At 34.5% G+C, this 22,842-nt stretch overlaps 1 protein-coding gene across 2 annotated transcripts; it reads right to left on the bottom strand.

The window, feature by feature from the left end:
• Positions 1-16,161: 16,161 nt before the first annotated feature.
• LOC121969723 (protein LTV1 homolog) lies at positions 16,162-20,821 on the bottom strand. Of its 2 annotated transcripts, XM_042519946.1 has the most exons (6): positions 20,577-20,821; positions 19,400-19,896; positions 18,791-19,219; positions 17,127-17,717; positions 16,631-16,758; positions 16,162-16,380 (listed from the first exon to the last, which is right to left on the bottom strand). In XM_042519946.1, the coding sequence occupies exons 2-6, from the start codon at positions 19,874-19,876 to the stop codon at positions 16,377-16,379; spliced, it is 1,629 nt and encodes a 542-aa protein (XP_042375880.1). In that variant the 5' UTR covers positions 19,877-19,896; positions 20,577-20,821; the 3' UTR covers positions 16,162-16,376. The 2 variants fall into 2 exon arrangements, with proteins under 2 accessions (XP_042375880.1, XP_042375881.1); XM_042519947.1 differs by lacking the exon at positions 20,577-20,821 and having other exon boundaries at positions 19,400-19,915.
• Positions 20,822-22,842: the final 2,021 nt, after the last annotated feature.

Raw genomic sequence — 22,842 nt, 5'->3', positions numbered from 1 at the left:
CAAGATATCCCAAATCATGCATGCAAAAGTAGGTCAAAATGTAGCATTAAAACGTATCGAAAACCCTATATACTTCACACTTATCATTAAGTATTCCCTTTGGACATTGATTTTGGTAATGCCCTTTTGATTGCATATGAATCACACAATGTGCTCCTTGCCTTTGCGTATCATGGGTAATACTTCTTTTGATTTTTCTTTGACCTTGAGCATCATTTGACCCTTCTTCTTAGTTGACTTTGGACACTTGCTCTTGTAGTGTCCTCCCTACACTCAAAACAAATGATATGATTTTTATTTTTATAAATTAAAATTTTTATACCCTTTCTTGTAGGGGTGGGACATGATCCTTCTTTAATTTATCTGAAAGTAGAGGCTTCTTCTCGTTTCAATGTTGATGAATTACACCCCCCCCCCCCCCCCTTTTTAATCCTTGAGGTGGACGTCTTTTTAACTTCATCCTCAAATGTTGAGCATCTCTCAACCTCCAAATACTCATGCACATAAAAAAAAAAGAGTTTCTCTCTTTACCTTTGTCGTTACCCTCCGTTGAGGATGGGTCTTCATGAAGCTTTGTCAATTTGCTTCATAGTTCCTTAGCATATTGAAATTCTCCAATTTTGCATAATTGTGTTTGACAATAAATTAACCAATAAGTTGGTTACTTTGTCATTTGCCTCACACCTCTTAACTTGCTCCTCGGTTCATTGCTTCTTCTTGAAAAACTTTCCATTTCCATCAATTAGAGTTTGAAATTCCTCCATTAGAGTAAATCATTGCTCTATATCCATCATGAAGGAATTTTTGACTCTTGATTTCCAAACATAGAAGCTTCTAATTCTAAATGGTGGAGGTGCTCGGATATCGTATCTAAATCCATCTTGACACTCCATTTTTGAACTTGAGCTCCTTGAATAATAATTTCTTGACTTGTTGAAATTAGGGCTACAAGATTCAATTTATTCTTCTTCCTCTAACTCATTGCTCTTTCAGTGATTAATCCAAGAAGAGTGACCTCGCTCCGATACCACTTATTAGGACACTTCAGGAGCTAGAAGAGGGGGTGATTAGCTCTAATGACTTTGTTGATGATGATTTACAGTGGAAACTTAAAGCAATGCTAACACCCTTGATTTTACTTGGTATATACCTCCTTGAGGTGACTAATCCACTCTCTTCACGATATTATCTATTGGTGCGGTTAGCACTGACGGTCTAACTCAGGTTTTAATGAATGATAAAATAGGTTAAGTTAATTTCGTTGTAATCTAACACTTTGACGAAGTGTGCAGGAGAAGCCCAGCTAGGTTGACTGGCTGACCGGATAGCTGGTATGAAGCCCAGCTAGGTCGACGGGCTAATTTGATAGCTGGCACGAAGTCCAGACTCGTCGATGGGCTAACTGGATGTCTGACACGAAGTCTAGCTAGGTCAACGGGCTGACCTCATCTCGTTGCAGATATGGAGTGCACTGATTGGCCAGACCTACGTCACGGTCTGGGCGCCCAGAAGAGATCCGGGCGCCCGAAACATGCCTATAAAAGAAGGCCTCCACGGAGCATCAAACACAACAACTTCTTCTACAACTGCTCTGTTGTGCTCTGCTCCTGCGACGCTGCGAAGCTACTCCGACAACTTGCGGTTCAAGTTTTTTTTCTTTATTGTTGTCGGTATTTCGATTTAATAGTTCCTGTATTTTCTGTTGTAATCAATTTGCGAACTATTAGTGATTGCCCAACGAAAGCACTCAACAAGTGCGGGTCTTAGAGTAAGAGTCGATAAAGGTTCCAAACCAAGTAAAACTGGTTCTTGTTAGTGTTGTGATTTCGTATTTCCGCTGCATACTCGCTTCAAATTTTTCGATCGCTATTCACCCCCCTCTAGCGCTTTCACGATCCAACATTATCTACTTTGAAATCTACTCCTCGAAAATAATCCAAAGGCAAAAAAGTTTCATATACATGTTCTCACAAGAACACAATAAATATAACAAGAAACGAAAGCAAATATAATGAATACACAACTTTACATAAATCTTGCTTTGAGTGCTTTATTGTTACTTGAAACTGCCTCTTGTTGACTTTGAAATGCAGCAACACTTTGCTCTAGAACCAAAAATCGACAAAGAAGGGTAGAGAAGAAGAAGATTTGAATCCTTCGCAAACACCTTTATATCATGCATATTAGGATTATCAATCGATTAGCCTTACCCTTAATTGTTTGCCCTATCAGATCTGATCAAATCGAGCCATTCAAACCTCGCAATGACTCTTTTTTGCTTCTCCCAATTCATTACCCAATCGATTATGTGGCTTCCTAATCAACCACCCAATTAATTCAGAAGCCCACTATCTACTTGCTAACTTCTCCCAATCAATCACCTGATCGATTCAAAAACCACTGTTTGTCGTGAACTTTTTCTCCCAATCGACTACCTAATCGATTTGGTTTGCCCTTGATCAATTTCCCAATCAATCCGAACTCTTTTTGTTTCATGAAGAAAAGCTCCCAATCAATCAACTAATCGATTGACACAACTCTTGATCGATTACCCAATTGATCCAAACACCTTTTATTTTGCGAAGAAACACTTCCAACCGATCACTTAATCGATTGGCTTTGGCTCGATCGACTACCCAATCGATTGCCCAATCCTAACTTGCTTAATCCAAGTCTAGCCCTTGCCCAACTTCCAGTCAACCGTGACCTGTTGAGACTTTTTCACCAAGTGTCCAGTCAACCTTTTGACTCATTTGGACTTTCTCTTATGTCAACTTTTCCTTGAACTTCCAATCACCAAGTACATGCCTGCTTGATCCACTTGGATTACTCTTCCCTAACCACAATTAGGACTTTCCTCTTGCCAACGTATGATCTTCCTTGACCAACTTAGATTTTTCTTTGCCTAACCGCAGTTATGATTCTCCTTTGCCAACGTGTGGTCCTCCTTGACCCACTTGGATTTTCTTTTTCTAACATCCGATCCTCCTTGACCCACTTGGACTTTCCTTTACCTAATTGTAGTTAGAACTTTCCTTTGACTAACATCCAATTAAGACTTTACCCTTGCCTAACTCTCAGGTTAAGACTTTGCCTTGCCTTCCCCCTGAGTTAGGATTTTCCAAGTCAAATATTTGGTCCTCCATGACTACTTCTCTTTCACATATTGTCAAGTATCTAATCAACCTTGACGTATGGACCTCTTCTCACAAATTGTCCAAAATATATTGTTTAAACATCGAAACTCAAGCTTGAACCCACTCGAGTTTAATCAAACTGGTCAACCTTGACCCGAGGATGATTGCACCAATAATCTCCCAACACCTTCTTCTAGCAACAAGAGTAGCCCTCGCATCTTCCTCCACTTCTCGTATTTTCAAGGATTTTGTTGACATCACAAGAATAGTTCTATTTTATCTTTTCTTACTCTCTTTGTGTTGTTGCTGAACTTAATGAAGCTAGTCGAGGTTACTAATAAGAAGATAAAACTCTAATCTTTTACTTCTTCCTTTCTATATATCTTCTTTTCTGTTTTTTTTTCTTAAAAGGTCCTTTTATTTTTTCTAGTGTGCGACACTTTACAAGTAGCTCTTTTTTTTTTCCTTTGTCCAACCACAACAATAACAAGAGGAGTAAATTGTTTTTTTTTTTTCATGTTTTATTAATTGAAGTGAAGTTGTAAAGTATAAATTTTATTTTATTAGGTTGCTAGTTAAGATGATTATCTATATCAGAATGGAGATTTCATATATAGGAATGTTAAATATTATAAAGAAGTAAGATTACAAATGATTGATCGACTTTGAGTCATAATTAAGCTCTGGAGATGGATGGATGGACCATTGTTTTAACTAAAACCAAAAGTTAAGATTGAAAATTTTGAATTTAAATTTATTTTTAGGTCCATAAATTCAAAATTTAAACTTTTAAATTATGAAAATAGACCAACACTAATATTTGGAATTTTAAAAAAATCAGCTTATATGTTTTTTAAGTATTTTTGAATTTTTAGAATTGGATAATTTGATTCTGTGTTGAATTAATTTTTGTTAATTTACTAAACTCGCTTGATTGAAAATTGTAACTGGGCCACTAATAGTTACTATAATAATATCAAAAATCACTATATTTTTGAAAAAAAAAATAGTTGAGTTGGGATGAAATAATTTTTTGAAAATAAATGAAAAAAATCTTTTCATAATTTCAAGAAAAAAGAATGTTTTTTTTATATTTTTTACCCTTATAATAAAATCACATATTCCATTCTATTTTCATTTTTGTATTATGTTGTCTCGACCTGCTAGAAAATCAACAAGTTTACCTTATTTAAACACGGAACAATTTTTTTTTTTTTTTTTCAATCAGAGTCTTTATTCAATAATTCAGATAAAGTGATGAAATAATTCAACTTCGTTTGACCAAAGTTATCGCCAATTTGTGGATGAGATCCTCACTCCAACCATCCCACCCATTTCTTTTCCAAATTAGTCGGAAATGCCCATATTTTGACTTTTCACGTGGCAAAAATCAAATTGGCTTTTTTATTTTTAAAAATATAGAATAAAAGGTTTTTTTATCATCTCACTTATGATCATTTAGTCAAGAGAATATAAGGAATATATAAAAGTGACAAGTGCTATTTTATAATTATCAAAAAGAAAAAAGAAAAAAGAAAAAAGAAAAAAGAAAAAAGAAAGAAAATTCCTATATTTTTTAGCATTTTCCTTTGTCTCAAAAACATATTATTATTTTATTAATTCCTAACGCGACGTCATGCTGCCCTAGTGCAGTCATTGCTCACTACTTTCCCTCCACAATTATTGAGTTTTTTTTTTTCATTTAAAAAAAATTAAAGAAAAATTCAATTATTGCCTTCTTCCTTTTGAATCACGTTCAGCATTTCGGTCTATGGAATCTTGTGGGGCCGGGGTCAGGGGGCTACTAGGATGGCGATTCCACCTTTTGTCACGTTTAGTATTTCGGTCTAAATTTTACTGCATTTATATAGACATGTCTTTTAAGTCTCTGGAATTCTTTATGGATGGAATTGACAATGTTATTCGAATCGATGGAGCTTAGTACGGCAACGTAAATCTTGTCATGTTTATACTTTTGATATAACTTTTAAAATCTTGAAACTCTTAAAACAAGAAATTCTTAATAGAAGAAAGAGAAGAGAATACTTGAATTTATAATTTGAGAATTGAATGATTTGAGTCAAAGGAATATGATTTGTTTTATAGTAATAAGGTTAATCTTAAAGGAAGAAGAGTTTTTTTTTCGAGATGAAAAGACATAGAGGGTGTCTTTTTACTTAAATATTTTTAATTATCATTAATTTATTCAATTAATTAAATTAACTTTATAGTTATGCTTAATAATCTTTTAATCAATCAATAAAATTAATTGTAATTTCATATTCCTCAATCGTTCCACATAGATTGACATTCACATATACTTAAGTTACCGTTCATATAATCTCATTCATGAACCCATCTCATATACAAGCCAAAACTTCCATCTGATCAAATCCGACCAACTCTTTATTAGATATTAATTTCTCATTCACTAAAGAAATTAGGTAGCGTTTGGTTCTCTCCTAGGAATCGGAATGGGAATGTGTATCATAGTATTGCTGAATGAGAATGAGTATGAGCTTGAGTATCATTCTTAAAAATAATATTTGGTAGTTGAATATTTTTAATCAGAATGAACCAAAATTTCCTTTTTTACCCTTAGAGAAAAATAAGAGAAAAAATTAGATGGAAGGAAAAGTTGAATGTGAGAGAAACATATGATGAGAGAGAAAGTGCGATGAGAAAAAATGAAGAGAAAGAAAGTGTGATGAGAGAAAATGAGGAGAGAGAGTGCGATAGAAGAGATTGAGAAGAGAAAAAGTATGATGAGAGAGAAAGTGTGTTGAGAGAGAAAGAGTGATGGGAAAAAATGAAGAGAGAGAAAGAGTAATGGGAAAAAATGAGAGATTGAGGAGAGAAAGTATTATGAGAAAATGTGATGGGAAAAAATGAAGAGAGGGAAAGTATGATGAGAGAATATGAGGAGAGAGAGTGTGATGGAAGAGAATGAAGAGAGAGAAAATGTGATGAGAGAAAATATGGAGAGAGAGTATGGTAAAAGAGATTGAGGAGAGAGAAAGTATGATGTAAATTTGAGGAGAAAATGAAGAGAGAGAAAATAATGAGAGAGAGTGTGTGATGAGAGAGAATACAGAGAGAAAATGGTAGAGAATGTGTGATGAGAGAGAATGAGGAGAGAGAGTGTGATGGAAGAGAATGAAGAGAGAGAAAGTGTGATGAGATAAAATATGGAGAGAGAGAGAGAGTATGGTAAGAGAGATTGAGGACAGAGAAAGAATGATGAGAGAGAAAGTATGACGAAAAAATGAGAAGAGAATGAAGAAAGAGAAAATAATTAAAGGGAGTGTATGATGAGAGAGAATAGAGAGAAAATGGTAGAAAATGTGTAATGAGAGAGAATGAGGAGAGAGAAAGTATATTGAGAGAAAAAATGTGATGATAGAATGAGGAGAGAGAAAGTATGATGAGAGAGAACAAGGAGAGAGAGTGAAATGAAAGAAAAATTCAACAAATATATTAAAGGTATTTTCGTCCAAAACTTAATTCTTATTCTCATTCCATCAAAACCCAAGGGAGTGGATGAGTTTTATCCATACCAAAGTTTTTGGGTTTCATTCCAAAATCTTAATTCCATTCCCATCAACCTAACACAAGGTTTGGGAATGAATCCATTCCCTTATTCCCAAACCTCTAAACCAAACGCCACCTTAATTTACGACAGTCTACTCACGAAATAACTGTCTTAATTATCCCTATTTATTTTATTAGTTACCAAAACTATTTTTTTAATAATCTCCCACATGAATGAAAATTATGGATAAATTTCAAGTCTCAAACAAAAGTTTCATCAAAAGACAATCGCATTAGGGGAGATAGCTTGTGACTTTGTACTTTTCATAGTGTAATACAATCAGATTTACTTGGTTGCAAAATAAACTATATCTTGAATTGTTCAGTCGTTGGTGTAGACCAAGATAATCATATCCACACAATAGCCCCTAGGTTTTTACCGATTCTGTATCATGTTCATTTTGGCCATGGATAAAGCTTGATATTCATAAATGTTTCATTGAAGTGACACGTCTTCACACTTGTATAGGTGATCTCTTATGAAAAGTATCCTGTAATACCTTATTATACCTTTGCAGTATAATATAAGAATCATTAAGAACTTTTGTTCATCCTTTACTCATTTTACAGGTCACACATTTTGTCTCAAGGAATGAGTTGGTGTAATTACTTTTAGGTGCCTTGAATCTTATAGCTTAGTTGTCCCCTTTGAACCATGATCTTGGGATCCCCAGTCAACATGATTGAGTTACTACTACTTGATTTAAATGTTGAGTTTTAGACTCATTCTCCTAGAAATGCAGTATAGTTGATCTTGGTAAGTCTTTTTTAACTAGCAGATCCACATAATTTGCCATATTGAATGAAAAGTTCACCACTAGAGATTTACTGCTTTAATGATATTAAATTTTTTCAAGACTTATCATTTTACACTAGTGCCCTTTGTAGGATCGAAAGCGCTAGAGGGGGGTGGGTGAATAGCGCTCGTAGCTTTCACATTCATTTTAAAACAATCAAGCAATACACAGCGGAAAAATAAAAATAATACTAATATTAAGATTTTTACTTGGTTCGGAGCCTATGACGACTCCTATTCTAAGGCTCACACTCGTTGAGTGTTTACTTTGGGCAGTCACTATCAATTCTAAATATTATAACTTTAAGTACAGTTAATTAAATGCAGTAAAATATACCAACGACTAAGATTAGTAAACTTGGAGCTTCCGGTCATCGGAGTCAAGTTACATCTTTATCGGATCGTTCTTTGAGCAGCACACGGAAGAATGATCACAAGTTTTTTTATTTTGTTTGACTGTTGCTCGAACCAAGCTTAAATAGCCCGTTGAGGCCACCTTCAACCGCATGGAGGGTGCCTCCAAGCCCGCCGAAATCATAGTGTCGATAAGCTCCTGCATCTTCGCTGTTTATCCACCTGAGGGCACCTCCAAGCTTCATAGAGGGCGCCCTCCATCCAGCGTCCATGTCACCTCCAAGCTCCATGGAGGGCACCCTCACGCCTTGCTGTGAGGCGGTCGACCAAGTCACCCGAGGCGCCTCCAAGCTCCATGGAGGGTGCCTCGGGATTGTTCATCCGAAGCTTTTCTTGTGCCATTTCCATCCTACAAGGCATGTTAGTCTACAACAAAATATACCCTGCAAAATAAAGTTAGTAAAATAAAATAAGATAAATAGAAAGTTATTTTGATAGCCTCCGGACTGTTTGATTTTGACTTCGGATTTCACCTCCGAAAACCCTAAGTCGAACCAGCGCCTATTGTTCTCTTACCGGGAAATGCATCCTCACCTACTCCACTCAGGAGAGTTTACCTGTTTGCTAGATTGATCCTCCATACCAATTGGACTTTTGCTTAGCGTTTGAATCTCCAGGACTTTCTGCTGGATGTTCGCTTCACGACCCGTCCAGTCTTTCACCCGATTTGGGACACTAAGATTTCAACTTAGAGTCCCCGACTCTAGGGTTTTTTCCCGAAACCTTCGACCCGCCAAAACTTTCCGCCTAGGGTTACCATCCCCTAGGACTTAGAGTTACCACCCCTAGAGTTTTCCACCTGCCTAACCACAGCTAGGACTTTTTCCTAAGTACACTTAGGACTTTCCTGTAATCTTATTCAAACTCGTTAGATCACAAATAACCTTAACTTTGAACCTTTTGCCATTATCAAAACTCAAGTTCAATCGTTGGATACTTCCCACACCAACAATCTTCCTCTTTTTGATTATGGCAACAAAATTCAAAGTTAAGTAAATTCAAAGTTAAGTAAACCATAAAAAGCATAAATGTGTACTAGTTAAAAAGATGTAACATCAACAGGTTGCAAGTTGTATCTCCGCCTTAATCACTTATTCACTTTTTCCTCCCCCTTAATTACTTAACTCTCACTTTTTCCTCCCCCTTTGCCATATATAAAAAAAAATCAAACAGAGAGAAGGTTGTAAAATGACTTAGCTTTGAAAATGACTTACTAAAAATTTAAAATAAAATTAAAACTTAGTTAAGTACTTTAGTTTTAAAAGACGTGGATAAAAACCGAGTGAAGTACTTAAAAATAAATTTTATAGAAAGCTTAGTTAAAAAGTACTTTAACTTTAAATATTATTTTGTTTAAACACTGAGTTTAAAAATAACTTTGTTTCAGTACCTACTTAAAAATAATTTTATTCCAACACCAATGTTTTTTAAAAGAAACTTTGTTTAAACACCAAGCTTAAAAATAATTTTTGTTTCAACACCAAGCTTAAAAAGATTGCTTAAACACCCAGCTTTAAAAAAATTTATTTTAAACACTAAACTTAAACAAAATTATTTTAAACACTAAGCATAAAAGTAATTTTTGTTTAAAACTAAGCTTAAAAATAATATTTGTTTAATTTTTTTTAAAAAATGAAGGTTTAAAAAGTAAATACTAAAAAGAAACTCTAACTTGGCTTCTTTTACTTCCCCTTGATTAAGGCCAGCCAATTTCTTAGAGTCCAAGCATGAGTAACAAAGCATGTACCTTTAAATAAATATCTAACCTTTAGTTACTAGCTGTTTACCATGAGGTAGTAGCTTTCACTTGGTTAGTCAAATTAAGTAAGTATTCCAATTAGTTTGACTGAGTTTGGATAACTTAATTTGATTAATTTGAATTTGGTATTTATTGCCCAAACTTATGTTCATGCACAGACATAAGCATTCTGAAGTCCAGGTAGTACTCTATGTGTCTCATACCATTCTAAGAATTTTTCATACACAAGCAAGGTAATCCTAGTGTGCTTATGAGATACTCTGGCTGAAACCTAGGGGTACATGCTTTCTAAGGGGTACAGACTCAGGCTAAGTCCAAATTTTGAAACACTGATAAAATTGGTATTTTTTTTAAAAAAAATATTTTTCCAAGAAGTTAAAACTAGGGAAAAAAATTGTAACTTTTGAAATAGTAATAGTAACGAAAAAATGTTTTAAAAGTACACTCTATTCTACTAAGCATATCCCTATTTGTCATCTAAGTGCATTGAACTTAAGTTCAGGTAAGGGTTTTATGAAAATGTCAGTTAGGTTTGACTTGGACTCAACATAGTTAAGTATAATGTCACCCTTAGCTACATGATCCCTTACAAAGTGATGTTTTACTTCTATGTGTTTAGTCCTTGAGTGGTGAATCAGATTCTTAGTTAAATTAATTGAACTTATGTTGTCAATTGAAATTTTTATATTTTCATATTCTAGTTGATAGTCCTTTAGGTATACATCATCCATAATAGTTGAGATGCACATTCCCCTATGACTATGTACTCAGCTTCAATAGTGGATAAAGTAAGACAGTGTTGCTTTCTGCTTGACCAACTTACTAGGCATTGACATAGAAATTGACAGTTACCACTTGTACTTTTTATATCTAGTTTGTACCTGCATAGTCTGAGTTAGAATAGCTAATTAGATCAAAGGTGCAAGTCCTAGGGTACCAGAGTCCTACATTTAGGATTCCCTTAATGTAGCTAAGTATTCTTTTAACATTTGTTAGGTGTGACTCTTTTGCACAAGATTGGTATCTTGCACACATACCTACTGTAAACAGAATATCGGGTTGACTTACAGTTAGGTAGAGTAGACTCTCTATTACACTTCAGTAATATTTTAAGTCTACTGGTTTTCCTTCTAAATCAGAATCAATTTTAACATTAGTTGCCATTGGAGTATTTATATTTTTAAAATTTTCCATGCTAAATTTTCTAATTAATTCCTTAGCATATTTTGTTTGAAAAATATGAATTTCTTCTTTGGTATTTTTAATTTGTAAGCCTAAAAAGAAGTTAAGTTCCCTAACTAAGCTCATTTCAAATTCACTTTCCATTAATTTGGTAAATTCTTTCAAAAACTTAGTATTGGTTGAGCCAAAAATTATATCATCTACATAAATTTAGGCTATAAAGTTGTCTTTTTATAGGATTTTTACAAATAAAGTTTGATCTATTTGACCTTGTTTAAACCCCTTAGATATTAGATAAGTTGATAAGCATTCATATCAAGCCCTAGGTGCTTATTTTAGTCCATCTAACGCTTTCTTTAACCTAAAGACATGGTTTGGGTCGTCCAAGTCCTCAAATCCTGGGGATTGACTTACATACATCTCTTCCTTGATGAACCCATTTAAAAAAAAAATACACATTTTACATCCATTCGATATAACTTGAATTCTTTATGTGCTGCATAAGCCAGCAACATCCTAATGGATTCAAGTCTGGCTATGGGAGCATAGGTCTCGTCATAGTTTACCCTTCTACTTGGTTGAATCCTTTTGCTACCAATCTAGCTTTGTTTCTTACTATTTCACCCTTATCGTCCAATTTATTTCTAAATACCCATTTAGTGTCAACTATAGTTTTATTTATGGGTTTAGGTACTAGTTCCCAGACCTGGTTTCTTTCAAATTGAGCTAACTCCTCTTGCATTGCTAATATTCAGTCTGGGTTTGGTAGGGCTTCTTCTATAGTTTTGGGTTCAATTTTAGAAATAAGAGTTATTTGACTTAGGTTTCTATAAGACGATCTAGTTCATACTCCTAAGGTTGGGTCACCCAAAATTTGGTCAGATGGGTGATTAGAACTTATCCTTGAAGGTCTTATTTTAGGAATAACAACTAGCTCTTGTGATTTTTTAGGTTTTATTTGAATGTGTTCATCATCTTCTATGTTTCTTGAATTAATGTTTTCTGTATTTTGATTAATATTTTTATTTATTGAGTTATTTTCTTCATAAAAAAATATATTAGTGATTTCTTCAATTTTTAGGATTTCTTTGTATATACTCTGTAAGTCTTACTAGTTGTGGAGTACCCTAAGAAGATTTCTACTGTTGATTTTGATATGAATTTTCCTAGGTAGTCCTTAGTGTTTAGAATGTGGACTTTACATTTAAACACCTTTAGATAATTTTGGTTGGGTAATTTATTATAATAAATTTCATAAGGGGGTTTATTGTGAAATTTGTTAATTAGTATTCTATTTTGAATATAGTATGCAATATTTATTGTCTCAGTCCAAAATTGGTTGTTTAAGTTGTATTAATTTAACATGGTTCTAGCAGCTTTTTGTAGTGTTCTATTTTTCCATTCAACTAGTCCATTTTGTTGGGGAGTTCTAGGACATGAAAATTCATTCTTATATCCATTAATTTTACAAAATTTAGTAAATTTATGGTTTTCAAATTTCCCTCCATGATCACTTCCGATTCTTTTAATTTTAGTATCTTTTTCATTTTCTATTAACTTGCAAAATTTATTAAAGATTTCAAAGGTTTCATCTTTAGTGTTTAAAAATTTTACCCAAGTAAATCTTGAGTCATAATCAATTATAACTAAGCAATATTGGTTTTTACTTAGTGACTTGACTCCCTGTGAATCAAACAGGTCTAAGTGTAGGAGCTCAAGTATTGAGTTGATTCTATTTAAGTTAGTTAACTTGTGGGTTGATTTGATTTATTTACCCTGTTGGCAAGCATTACATATTGTATTTTCTATAAATTTTAATTTGGGTAAACCTCTAACTAAACCATTTTGACTCATTTTTGAAATGAGTCTAGTATGAGTGTGACCCAGTCTTCTGTGCCACAACGTAGTTTTCTCTTGTTGTGTCAATAGACACTTTAGTGAAGAGGTTGGTGTTGGAACCTCAAGGTTGTTTTGATGTGATCAAACAAGTTAAGTTAGGTCTTGTTAGTTTTTGATTCATGTGTCTAAGTGTGCAGGAGCTTAGGAGCACATGAAGTCGAGCGGAAGACACGGCTAGCGATAAAGATGGCACGAGAGATTGTTGGAGCCCGGTGGCTGGCTAGAAGGGGGGGTTGAATAGCCTTGCACAATTAAAAAAAGAAACGAACCTTTCTCGGACTTAAAAGAACACTTGCATAAATAAAATTAGAAATAAACCAAAAAGATGAGGCTCACAGATTTTACTTAGTTACAACTGGGGAGATTGTTAATCCAAGGAAATGATCGCACTGAGTATCTCCTTCAGGCGGAGAAGCCTCTTACAGAAGTGAAAGCACAAACTCACTTACAAGAGCTGCATATAATGTAATTGGTAAACGATGCCTACCTAACTTATATAAGTCTTGGGCGATTAGCCAAAGCTAACTTAAGATGAGGTATAACATGAATCTTGTCCCACTATAATATCATTATTTTTGGGTTTGGAACTAGTAGCATGGGTAAAACCATATCTATGACTTGCTCCTACCAAGCTTTATAATTTAGTAGGAGAATCATTTAATTAAATACCTAATTAAATGATTAAAATAGGATACTTATTTCTACATTTCTTGTTGTAGATAACCATATCGTCTAGTATGTCGAATACTCTCTCTCTACCATTTGTCCTTAATAAGGACAAGCTCAATGAAGCTAATTTTCTGGACTGGTACAAAAACTTGAGAATTATCCTCAAGCAAGAAATAAAACTGTACGTCCTAGAGCAATATATTCCTGAACCACCCGCCACCACTGCCACTCGAGCTAATAAGGATGCTTATAAGAAACATCAAGATAATGCATTAGATGTGTCATGCCTTATGCTTGCTACCACTGTCTCAGAGCAGTTGGAGGTGCCTTCGATGAATCAGAACCATTACAGAGTTGATAAACATTCAACAACAACCGAGGTGCCTCCATTCGGCCAGATTAGCTGAACATTGACAAATTTAATCCATAGGTGACACCCCTAGTTAATCGAGACGGCCCGAGTTGCCACCTCAACAAAATAGTGCCATAGAGTTAGGAGTTCAAAACACATATGTTCTAAATTTAATATTCATTTTTTGTATTTTTTTTTGTGCTTTCAAAGTTTGTAAGAGGCTATTCCGCCTTCATGAAGAATATCTTAGTTGAGTTTTCATTGTCTTGGATTAGCAACCTCTTCAGTTATAAACCAAGTAAATCTAGAGTCCCTTCTTGCTTTATTTATGTTATTTATTTGATTAGTTAAAGTGTGGCCTTGCTAAGTAGAAAGAGAAGTGTTAATTTGTTATTGCGAGACTATTCGCTCCCCTCTAACCGGAACACCCGATCCAACATCTTCATCCATTTCAACGACCCGTCCACCTCCAGAGCAAGATTTCATTCGAGAAGACTAGTAACATACTGATAAACATTCTCTTCTCTTTATCTTATATATTGAGTTATAGATTGTTATTATTTTTGTCTCCAGATTGTATTTCCTTCTCCATGAAGTAGATCTCCAAATTCTAGGATTTGGGATTAACTGTTTGATATGTAAATACTATTTTATTTAATCTATTGAGTTTTCTTGTTTCTTATTCGATGAAATGTGTGTTTATGGTTTAGGCCTACTATGTACACACAATCTTGATGCCAAAAGCACAAGATTCATATCCCACGAGAATTTGGGGATGAATCGAAAGGAGAACTCAATCCTCCGACTCGTAGAAACCCGAGATGTGGAAAGTCGATTACGAAAGTAGATCAGTATGCCACGAAAGGCAATAGACTATCATTGATCTTAATTGATCAATTCTAATTCGTCATCACATAGTCAAAGAAGACAACTTAAGGCTTATGGGATCATTTGACAAAGATCTCCTTAAGAAAGCAATCCCTCAACTATGTCGCACTAAAAGTAGACGAATTAAAATAGATATGCCAGTGTAGTTTCAGAAGTTTACATCAGATATATAGGATAGTCTACCTACATAAATATACATTGAGTATAGGAAACCAAACATAGATTAGATGATTATGATCATTGTAGTGAAATTGAAGTCTTAGAATCGCTTTCGCCCTTCATTCACTTCCTAACTCTCAAGTGCTCTCAACCCTCACAACTCTCTCTCGATTGCTCTCAAACCCCCCAACTTTGCTCAAATCTCTCTCTCTTTGTTAATTCTCTCTCGTTCTCAGCTAATTCTCATTCTCTTGTTAACTCAATCACCCTTATTCTCTAGAAAACCTATTTTATCATTTTAACTAGTACTTAGATTCACAATACTCGTGGGGTTAATATATTTTTATTACTTGATGATATTTTTATATATTTATGGATTTATCATATCACTAACTACAATACCTAACCCCGGAGGCAACCATCTTCCTTAAACAAAGATAGAAGATGAATATATGCAGTTTATTGATTAAATTTCTAATGGAATAAAAAACACTTGCACTTTCTAAAAGTTTTAAAACATATATTTAAAAAATTATATTATTTACTAAAAGAATTTTTAACATTATTTTAGCTTCAAAGATTAGAAAATTTAAAATATTCTCCGAGAAAATATTTTAGAAACATACAAAACCTTAGTAATAGGGAGGATTTTAATCAACAACGAAAATAAACAATAATAAATGGGATCCAAGAATAACTTTTAAACTGATATAACCTAGGTCTACCTGCTCCAAGACAAATTTAACTTTAAATAGAAAAAAAACACACCTTGCAAAACCAAAAAGTTACAATTGGAAATAGGAGGTCTGTGCCGTGCATTCAAGTATAAATCCATGCAGCCCTCTTATGATGGTCTAGTGGCTAATACATAAGATGTTATTATTATGAGATCTGAGATTTAAATCTCGATAAAATCGAGGTAAATATCTTCCTTATGAAATTTGAGATTTAAATCTCGGTAAAATCGAGGTAAATATCTCCCTTATGTGTTAGTCATTATTCCAAAGACTAGAAATCATCCATGATTTATCTCCTCCATATTGATCCTGAGATGAATTGACGGAAACATTAAGAGCAAACGTATTCGTCTTTTGCCACCAAATTTAAATACATGCAATTCCTCGATGTGAACCAAAGATTCCGTTGGCACAGCCAAAAGACACCAAATTTAAATCCATGCAATTCCTCGATGTGAACCAAAGATTCCGTTGGCACAGCCAGAAAATGGAAGGTATAGAAATGACAATGAAAATTTTCCATGACCTCTTAGAACTTAAAGGCATAAATTTTTTCACCGAAAGAAAAACAAACAAAATTGACAGAACTTCAGACTTATGATAATGAGAACATCTTTACAGTCGTCTTTAAATAGCTCAAACATACAATAGAAGGAAGAAAGAAAAGAGTAAATTTTGTCAGCCAAACTAAACCCCTTAGCAGATAGATGCACATCGCCTTCCAAATTTTTCAAAACGAATAAAATCCAAAACTTGGCAGCAAACTGATGCGAACTCACACTTGAATGTGAAGTCACCTGTGACAGAGAACAACAATGAAAGGTCATACTTAAAACAGTATGACAAAAGAGGAAGTTTCGACATGAAAATGCTCATAACATTATTTTTTTGTAAAAATGTTTTGCAGGTGGAGCTGTGTTGGAAGCCCACCACCTCCAGATTGGTAGTAGCTATGTTTTAGGCCTTATGTAGCAAGAAAGCATCAGTAGAATCCCTCAAAATTGGTGCTAAAATATAAATAAAAAATAAATAGAAATAAATGGTTACATTATGTGTATGGAAGATGGCCCTGAAATAGCAGCAACCTTCTGAGCTCTCTGGCCTTCACATTTGTACAAGCCTTTCAGTTCTTTCTTTGCCCTTCGTGATTCTCTTCTCTCTTCTTTTAGAGCAGCCTACAGTTATAGGGGGGCAATTACACAAGGATGAGATGGAGAATAGTACCAGATATACCAAAACCAACATAACTATGGCAATCAGGAAAACAAAGTCAGAGAAGTAGAGATCAATACAAAAGTGTCCCCAAACAAGAGGGAAATAAGCCAGTACTCAGATAGTCAAGAGGCACACATTCAGAATATGTCCAGAGCAGTTAACTTCCATGAGATGGAGAAAGCACTTCAAAGTATTGGAAGCTAAAGATCTAGATATACTAGAAGAATACAGACACAAAACCATTAAATAAGTTTATGTAATAATCTGAGGTAAGAGAAACTTCTGCTTACAAACAAAATCAGAAAAATAAAGAATGAAGCAATCAAACCTTTCTCTCCTTCTTTTCGTCCTTTGACTCACTGCGTGATCTCCTCTTTGGTTTATCATTGATTAAGGATGCTGGCAATTTTACTTTATCAGCAGTTTTTACCTTGTCAGGTAGATAATTGACTGGAAGCTTCTCCTTTCCTCGAAGTGTAATCACATTACTCCTTGTAGTTAAATCTCCAAGAAAAATCCTTGGAAACTTCTTGTTAAGATTTTCAGGAGCTTGTATTCTTCCAGGGTGGTTATCAAGATTTGAATAAGTAGAAACAATTGTCTCACAGTCCCAACCTTCAGATTCATCACTACTTTCCTCAACAAAGACTTCTTCATCATGGCTTTCATTCAAGTATTTTTCAGCATACTCAACACATCTACGGATTACTTCGGGATCATCTACTTCTGTGCCTCCGATATTCTCTTGATGATCATTCTTCTTATCTCCTGCAAATCTGTACTTGCCCTCGGCCTCTAATTCATCTAGTGCAAACTCTTTAAGGGCATCACGAAGCTTCGAATTAAGCATTTCACGTTCAGCATCATCGTAATGAACATTATCATCGTCACTATCATTATCATACTCACGTAGTGTAAGCTGGGGAAAAACAAACCAATGAATATTGCATGGACATCAAAACATCTAGATATTGCTCATGACTTACAAACCGACAAAATTTGAAGAGAGACCAATGCCAGACTAGAAAGAAAGAATACATAAAGATGATAGCTGCACTTCTAATATTTTACCTCTTATTATTTATTTGCATAAGAAAGATAAGATGTTTTGACAGTTTTAATCTCAGTGCAAAGACATTAAGCTTGTAGTAGTAGATCCAGTGGCCAATTTAAGTGGCAGAGTAACTTAGCCACCCAGTGGCGGAGTTACCTAATAAAGAGACCATTGACCTTCCTGCAATGCATCCTAAACTGATATAGCTTGCAGCAAAGGCTCAGTAAAATAACAAGTTGAAGACTCGAGATGAATGTGATGCCTCATACAAATAAAACAAGCGCTGACACCTAAATGATATAGACTAGGAATTTAACACAGCTGATGTCATTACTCTTAATGTCACCTGTCAACTGCCACATGCAAACTTTACTAGAGCATGAATCCTATATAAATGCACAAAGTAAGATCATTACACCCTATTTAGTCAACATGAGACTAAGCATTTTGGACTATGTGATTTGTCCAATTTTGTTTATGAGGAAGATGGAATCAACAATAAAAAACAAGAGTTACAAGAGTGCCATTCATTAACTAGTTAGTAATTGAAGGCTAGATCGTATTTTATCACAAAGAGAGATGATTTATGACTATGAGTTGGACTAGATTGGATTTTTAGTTGGCAAAGATATCAAGAAGATACTGACACAAAGTTATCACCTAATTAGAAGTGGGAGATTTATAATAGCATTTCTTCTGAAACTTGCTACAGTAAGGGAAAATACATTCATGGTTACCAGTACTGTGTATTTTGCTTCTTGGATAGTGGATGCAAGCCTACTAGTGAAAAACGTGCTCTCAACACATATTACGAGGTCCATCACAAATGCTCGATATTTCAAAATCGCAATCCAATTTAATTAAATTCTAAAGATGAGAAATCTGTGTTTGAAGTGACTGAAAACATGAGAAAAAAACAAACTGAAGGAAAAACATACCAGATCAAACTGCTCGTCCAAAAAGCGGCGTACTCTTGGCTTTTCATCACAAATAAAATTATCATTAATATTTCCTTCCACTATGACTGTACCATCCACCTGCTCCTGAAGATCCAGACAGACATCTCCTACTGAAACATCCTCTTGTACAGCACCAGCCTTGATCTCTTCTCTCTCTTCCTGTACATGTTTAACCTGTTCCTTCTCTACTTCAGGAAGGTTTGCCTTAACCACAAAGTCCTCTTCAAAACCCTCATCATCTGATCCAAACCGTGACAGATCGCTGTCATCTAGCAACCTTAAAACATCTGGATCCACTACCTTCTGAACCTTGACTGATCTTGTGTTTGAAGCAACAGCATACATAATGTCCTTACCATCACCATCAATAACCTCAGAATTAATTTGAAGCCTTGAAGCATCATAGGCCTGACAAACAAGTTGAGTTCAAGAATCAGGAAAAGTTTAACTTTTTGCATTGTTGAATTGACAAATGCCTTCAAATATATTAAGATTTCAGTAATATGCAATGATTACCACTAAAAAAATCCTGATCAATCAACAGAGCTACATAATTTTTTTGGATTTCAGAAAAAGAAATTCACATACCTTGACATCTAGTGTCAACCGGTCAAGCTTGGCCTTGGAGTTCTCAAAGTAGGAGGAGCCTCCACCTGTGTTCTTAATTTCACGCAGGTGGATTAAATAGTTATAGCCATCATCAGGGAGGCCCAATTCTAGAATCTCCTTCCTGACGTGATCTGGAAGCATCCCTTTTTTAGAAGAGCTTGAAGTGGCAGTGCCAGCCCATGGTGGCTGCAGGCTGCTTCCGAACCCAACATCATCATCATGATCAACTACAGCATCAGCAAAGATGGAATCTGATTCTTCATTGAGATCAGAATGGTCATGGTTGTTATCATCATTGAGGAAACCAGGACACTGGAAATTGTTGTTATCTACCCTGACAAAAACACGATCATTCTCATGGCCCCCAAAAAAAGAGGTAGTACTGTCAGACGTGTCACAGGCAAGGAGGTGGAAGGTAGCTGACTTCTTCTTATCAATAAACTTCTTCTTCCCCATACCAAATTGACAAGAATGGACTACAAAAAGGACAGCGCAAAGTGTAATGGTTTAAACAGCTACAAGCTTTTCAGGCATGTGATAGAATGTTCTACATAACATGTAAAGAAGTAACAGAAGAAAAGATTAGGCCTTGTTTGTTCTGGAAAGTTTTCTATTTTTATTGTTAGAACATAAAATGAGATGTAAAACAAATATTAATCATTGATTTTTTTTTACACGTTTAAATTTATTAGAGACGAATGATACAATCATTTATTTTGAGTTCTCAATGGTTCTCTTTTATCTTTCTGAATATAGGCAAATGAGCACAATGAAGAAAAGAAAGAACAATGAAAATGGAAACAATTACAGTTTTCACAATAACAATAACTGCCAGATTCGGCTATAAGATTTGATAGTGAGTCTAGTTTAATGCAAGCAACAGAAATGAGTTCATCGCTAACTTATCAGGCAGAATGATTTTGAATCAAGAGCTCAGTTGAGTTTTATCAAATTGAATATACAGATTGAAGATAATTCAACAAATACGAGAGGAAGGATCTAATCAGTAAAAAATTTGGTCTTCGTAGTGGAAGAAACAAAACCGAAACCCCCCTGTCCACAAATTGAAATTTACAGGCAGTGGAGTAATTCTTGGTAAAAGCAAAGCCAAAATCGCAAATGCTAATTGGTTCCAAAGTATGTAAGACAGCTATACCAGACTTTTATGCTGTTCAGGATCTGTCCGAAGTAGGGAACCGAGCTGCCCTTCGAAGAAGCTGGATACAAGGACGGATGGAGGAAAAAGGTGAGGGGATCGGAAAGCGAAGTTCTCCGATCGAAGGCAAAGCTCTGCTGGAGGCACCGACCAGCGAGACGCACAAGGTGCACTAGAAATCGAGAAGAGCAGAACGAAGTGGAAGCTGCGGCGGCGAAGATAACTTCCAATGGAAATTAGGGCAGTAATATTTTGGGGACATTATTGGGAAAATAATTAAATAAAGATGAATTTGCAAATAGGTAAACCGCCAAATTTAGTGTACTCATCAGCAATTTTGTCAATGTAATTAATTAGAGTACAATTTGCAAATGGATTTTTTTTATTATAGTTCATTAATCATATTTTTTTTTAAAAAAAAGATTAATCACTTTGCTATTTATTTGCACCTAATATTATTTTTTTCCACAAGAATATTTATGCTGTTGATATAAAATATTGAAACTTTAAAAAACTTTAGTTATATTATTTTTCCATTTGATTACAAGTGATTTTCACAATGCACTTAGCTGACTGTAACCAAAATTTAACAATTAATAAACTACTAAATTTTACGTAGTCCAAATAATAATTAATAAGCATTTTCATGAAATTAATAAACTATTTAATTTTAAATTTTTAAAAATTGGGCATTGAAATCCCCAGGTACAGTCACTAAGTGAAGGTGAAAATGATACAATGATTATTAAGAGAAATACTTTGGGGCTAGGGATTATTGTGCAACGGTTAAGCTTTCCATAGTTAATCAGGTATTTAATATTCAATTATAACTATGGTGTAAGATAGAGATTTTATTTAGTGGGACAATAAATTTATTATGATAAAAAATGAATACGTTTATCCCAGGGTCCTTATCAACCCATCTTAAGAATAATACGGAGAAGATAAATCATGAATGACTACTAATCTTTAGAATAAATTTATGAACGTTAACTATCAGTCACCTACGAAATTAATAAAAGCTGAATAACTAGATTAAAAAAAACAATGAGTGAGGAGAAGGCAAAAGATGGCCAAGGGAGAGGAAGGAGGGCAAAGGATCTAGGTGTCAAATGTTAAAAACGAAGAAGACACCAAGCAAAGGGAGAGAGATCATGTTCGGAACGGACAGTTTGGTAGTTCAAAAACACCAAATTTTTTTTTTTTTTTTACTTTTAACTTAAATCTTCAAAGTCCATTAGGCATCCTAATGATAAACCTTAAAAATTAGATTTATTTGTACCACATTATCTGCTAAAAGTTGTATAAACACATGGTAACCATTTTTGATTTTGGAACCAATTTTTTTATTTAAACTTAGGCTAAAGGCACACTCCCCTCTAGTACCCGTCAATCAGTTTAACCACTAACACGAAGGAGATAAAATTAAAAAAAAAAAACTATAGTTTCTAAAAATTGATTAATCAGATTGGATAACGTTAAGTCTGGGATGATCGACCTGACCCCATAGAAAAAATGATTAACCAGGCTAGGTAACATCGAACTTGGAATGACCGGTTCGATCCAATAGAATTTTCTCACCCACCATCAGGATAATTAAAAAGCGCTCCTAACAAGCGGCTAAGAAGCTCAGTATCCTTTGGTTGCATGCCCTATTTAGAGAAATTTTTTTTATAAATTCTTCATAGCTGAGATTGAACCGCGGGTACCTGGGTAATAACTTAGATGTCTTACCGTTGTATCATAGCCACGGGAGTCAAATGATTAATCAGGTTGGATAATGTCAAGTCTGGGATGACCGACTCAGTCTCATAAAAGTTTTTTTTTATTAATTATCAGAATAAATCAAGAACTACTAGTGATGGGTGATCTAAAAGTCCAACATATCTTAGTGCTAGGTTTATAAATAAACATTTATTTTTTAAACCTAATAATTTAGTCTTCGTTGAGGGTAAAAAAAATTTAATAATCCTAATTAACCTGATTATTCTTAGATGATTGGTCTGTAGAAATTTTTCACTAGTCATCAGGAGTAAATCAAAAAGTACACACGACAGCCATCCTAGAAAGTTAGTATTCTTTTATTACACCTTCCATTTGGAGAAAAATTTCCTATAAATATATCATATCTCGAGATCGAACCATAAATATTTAGATGATAACCTAAATATTTTATCACGACACTATAATTCCAAGGACTAAATTTTCATTAAGGATGCTTAGGGGCGGATCCAGTGGGGGGCGGCATCAAAATTAAGGCACCAAG

The sequence above is a fragment of the Zingiber officinale genome, chromosome 4A (assembly GCF_018446385.1).
Source record: "Zingiber officinale cultivar Zhangliang chromosome 4A, Zo_v1.1, whole genome shotgun sequence".
In the NCBI taxonomy this organism is placed as follows: domain Eukaryota; kingdom Viridiplantae; phylum Streptophyta; class Magnoliopsida; order Zingiberales; family Zingiberaceae; genus Zingiber; species Zingiber officinale.
Note: the sequence above shows the minus strand (reverse complement) of the source record. Positions and strands in the feature narration are given on the sequence as shown.

What these genes read in the sequence shown, in the direction of transcription:
- LOC121969723 (XM_042519946.1), bottom strand. Translation starts at nt 19,876, where the DNA reads ATGGGGAAGAAGAAGTTTATTGATAAGAAGAAGTCAGCTACCTTCCAC. An exon ending in TGGACGAGCAGTTTGATCTG is followed by an intron (nt 17,718 to 18,790) that starts GTATGTTTTTCC and finishes GTTTTTCCCCAG; the next exon opens with CTTACACTACGTGAGTATGA. An exon ending in ACGAAAAGAAGGAGAGAAAG is followed by an intron (nt 16,759 to 17,126) that starts GTTTGATTGCTT and finishes CTATAACTGTAG; the next exon opens with GCTGCTCTAAAAGAAGAGAG.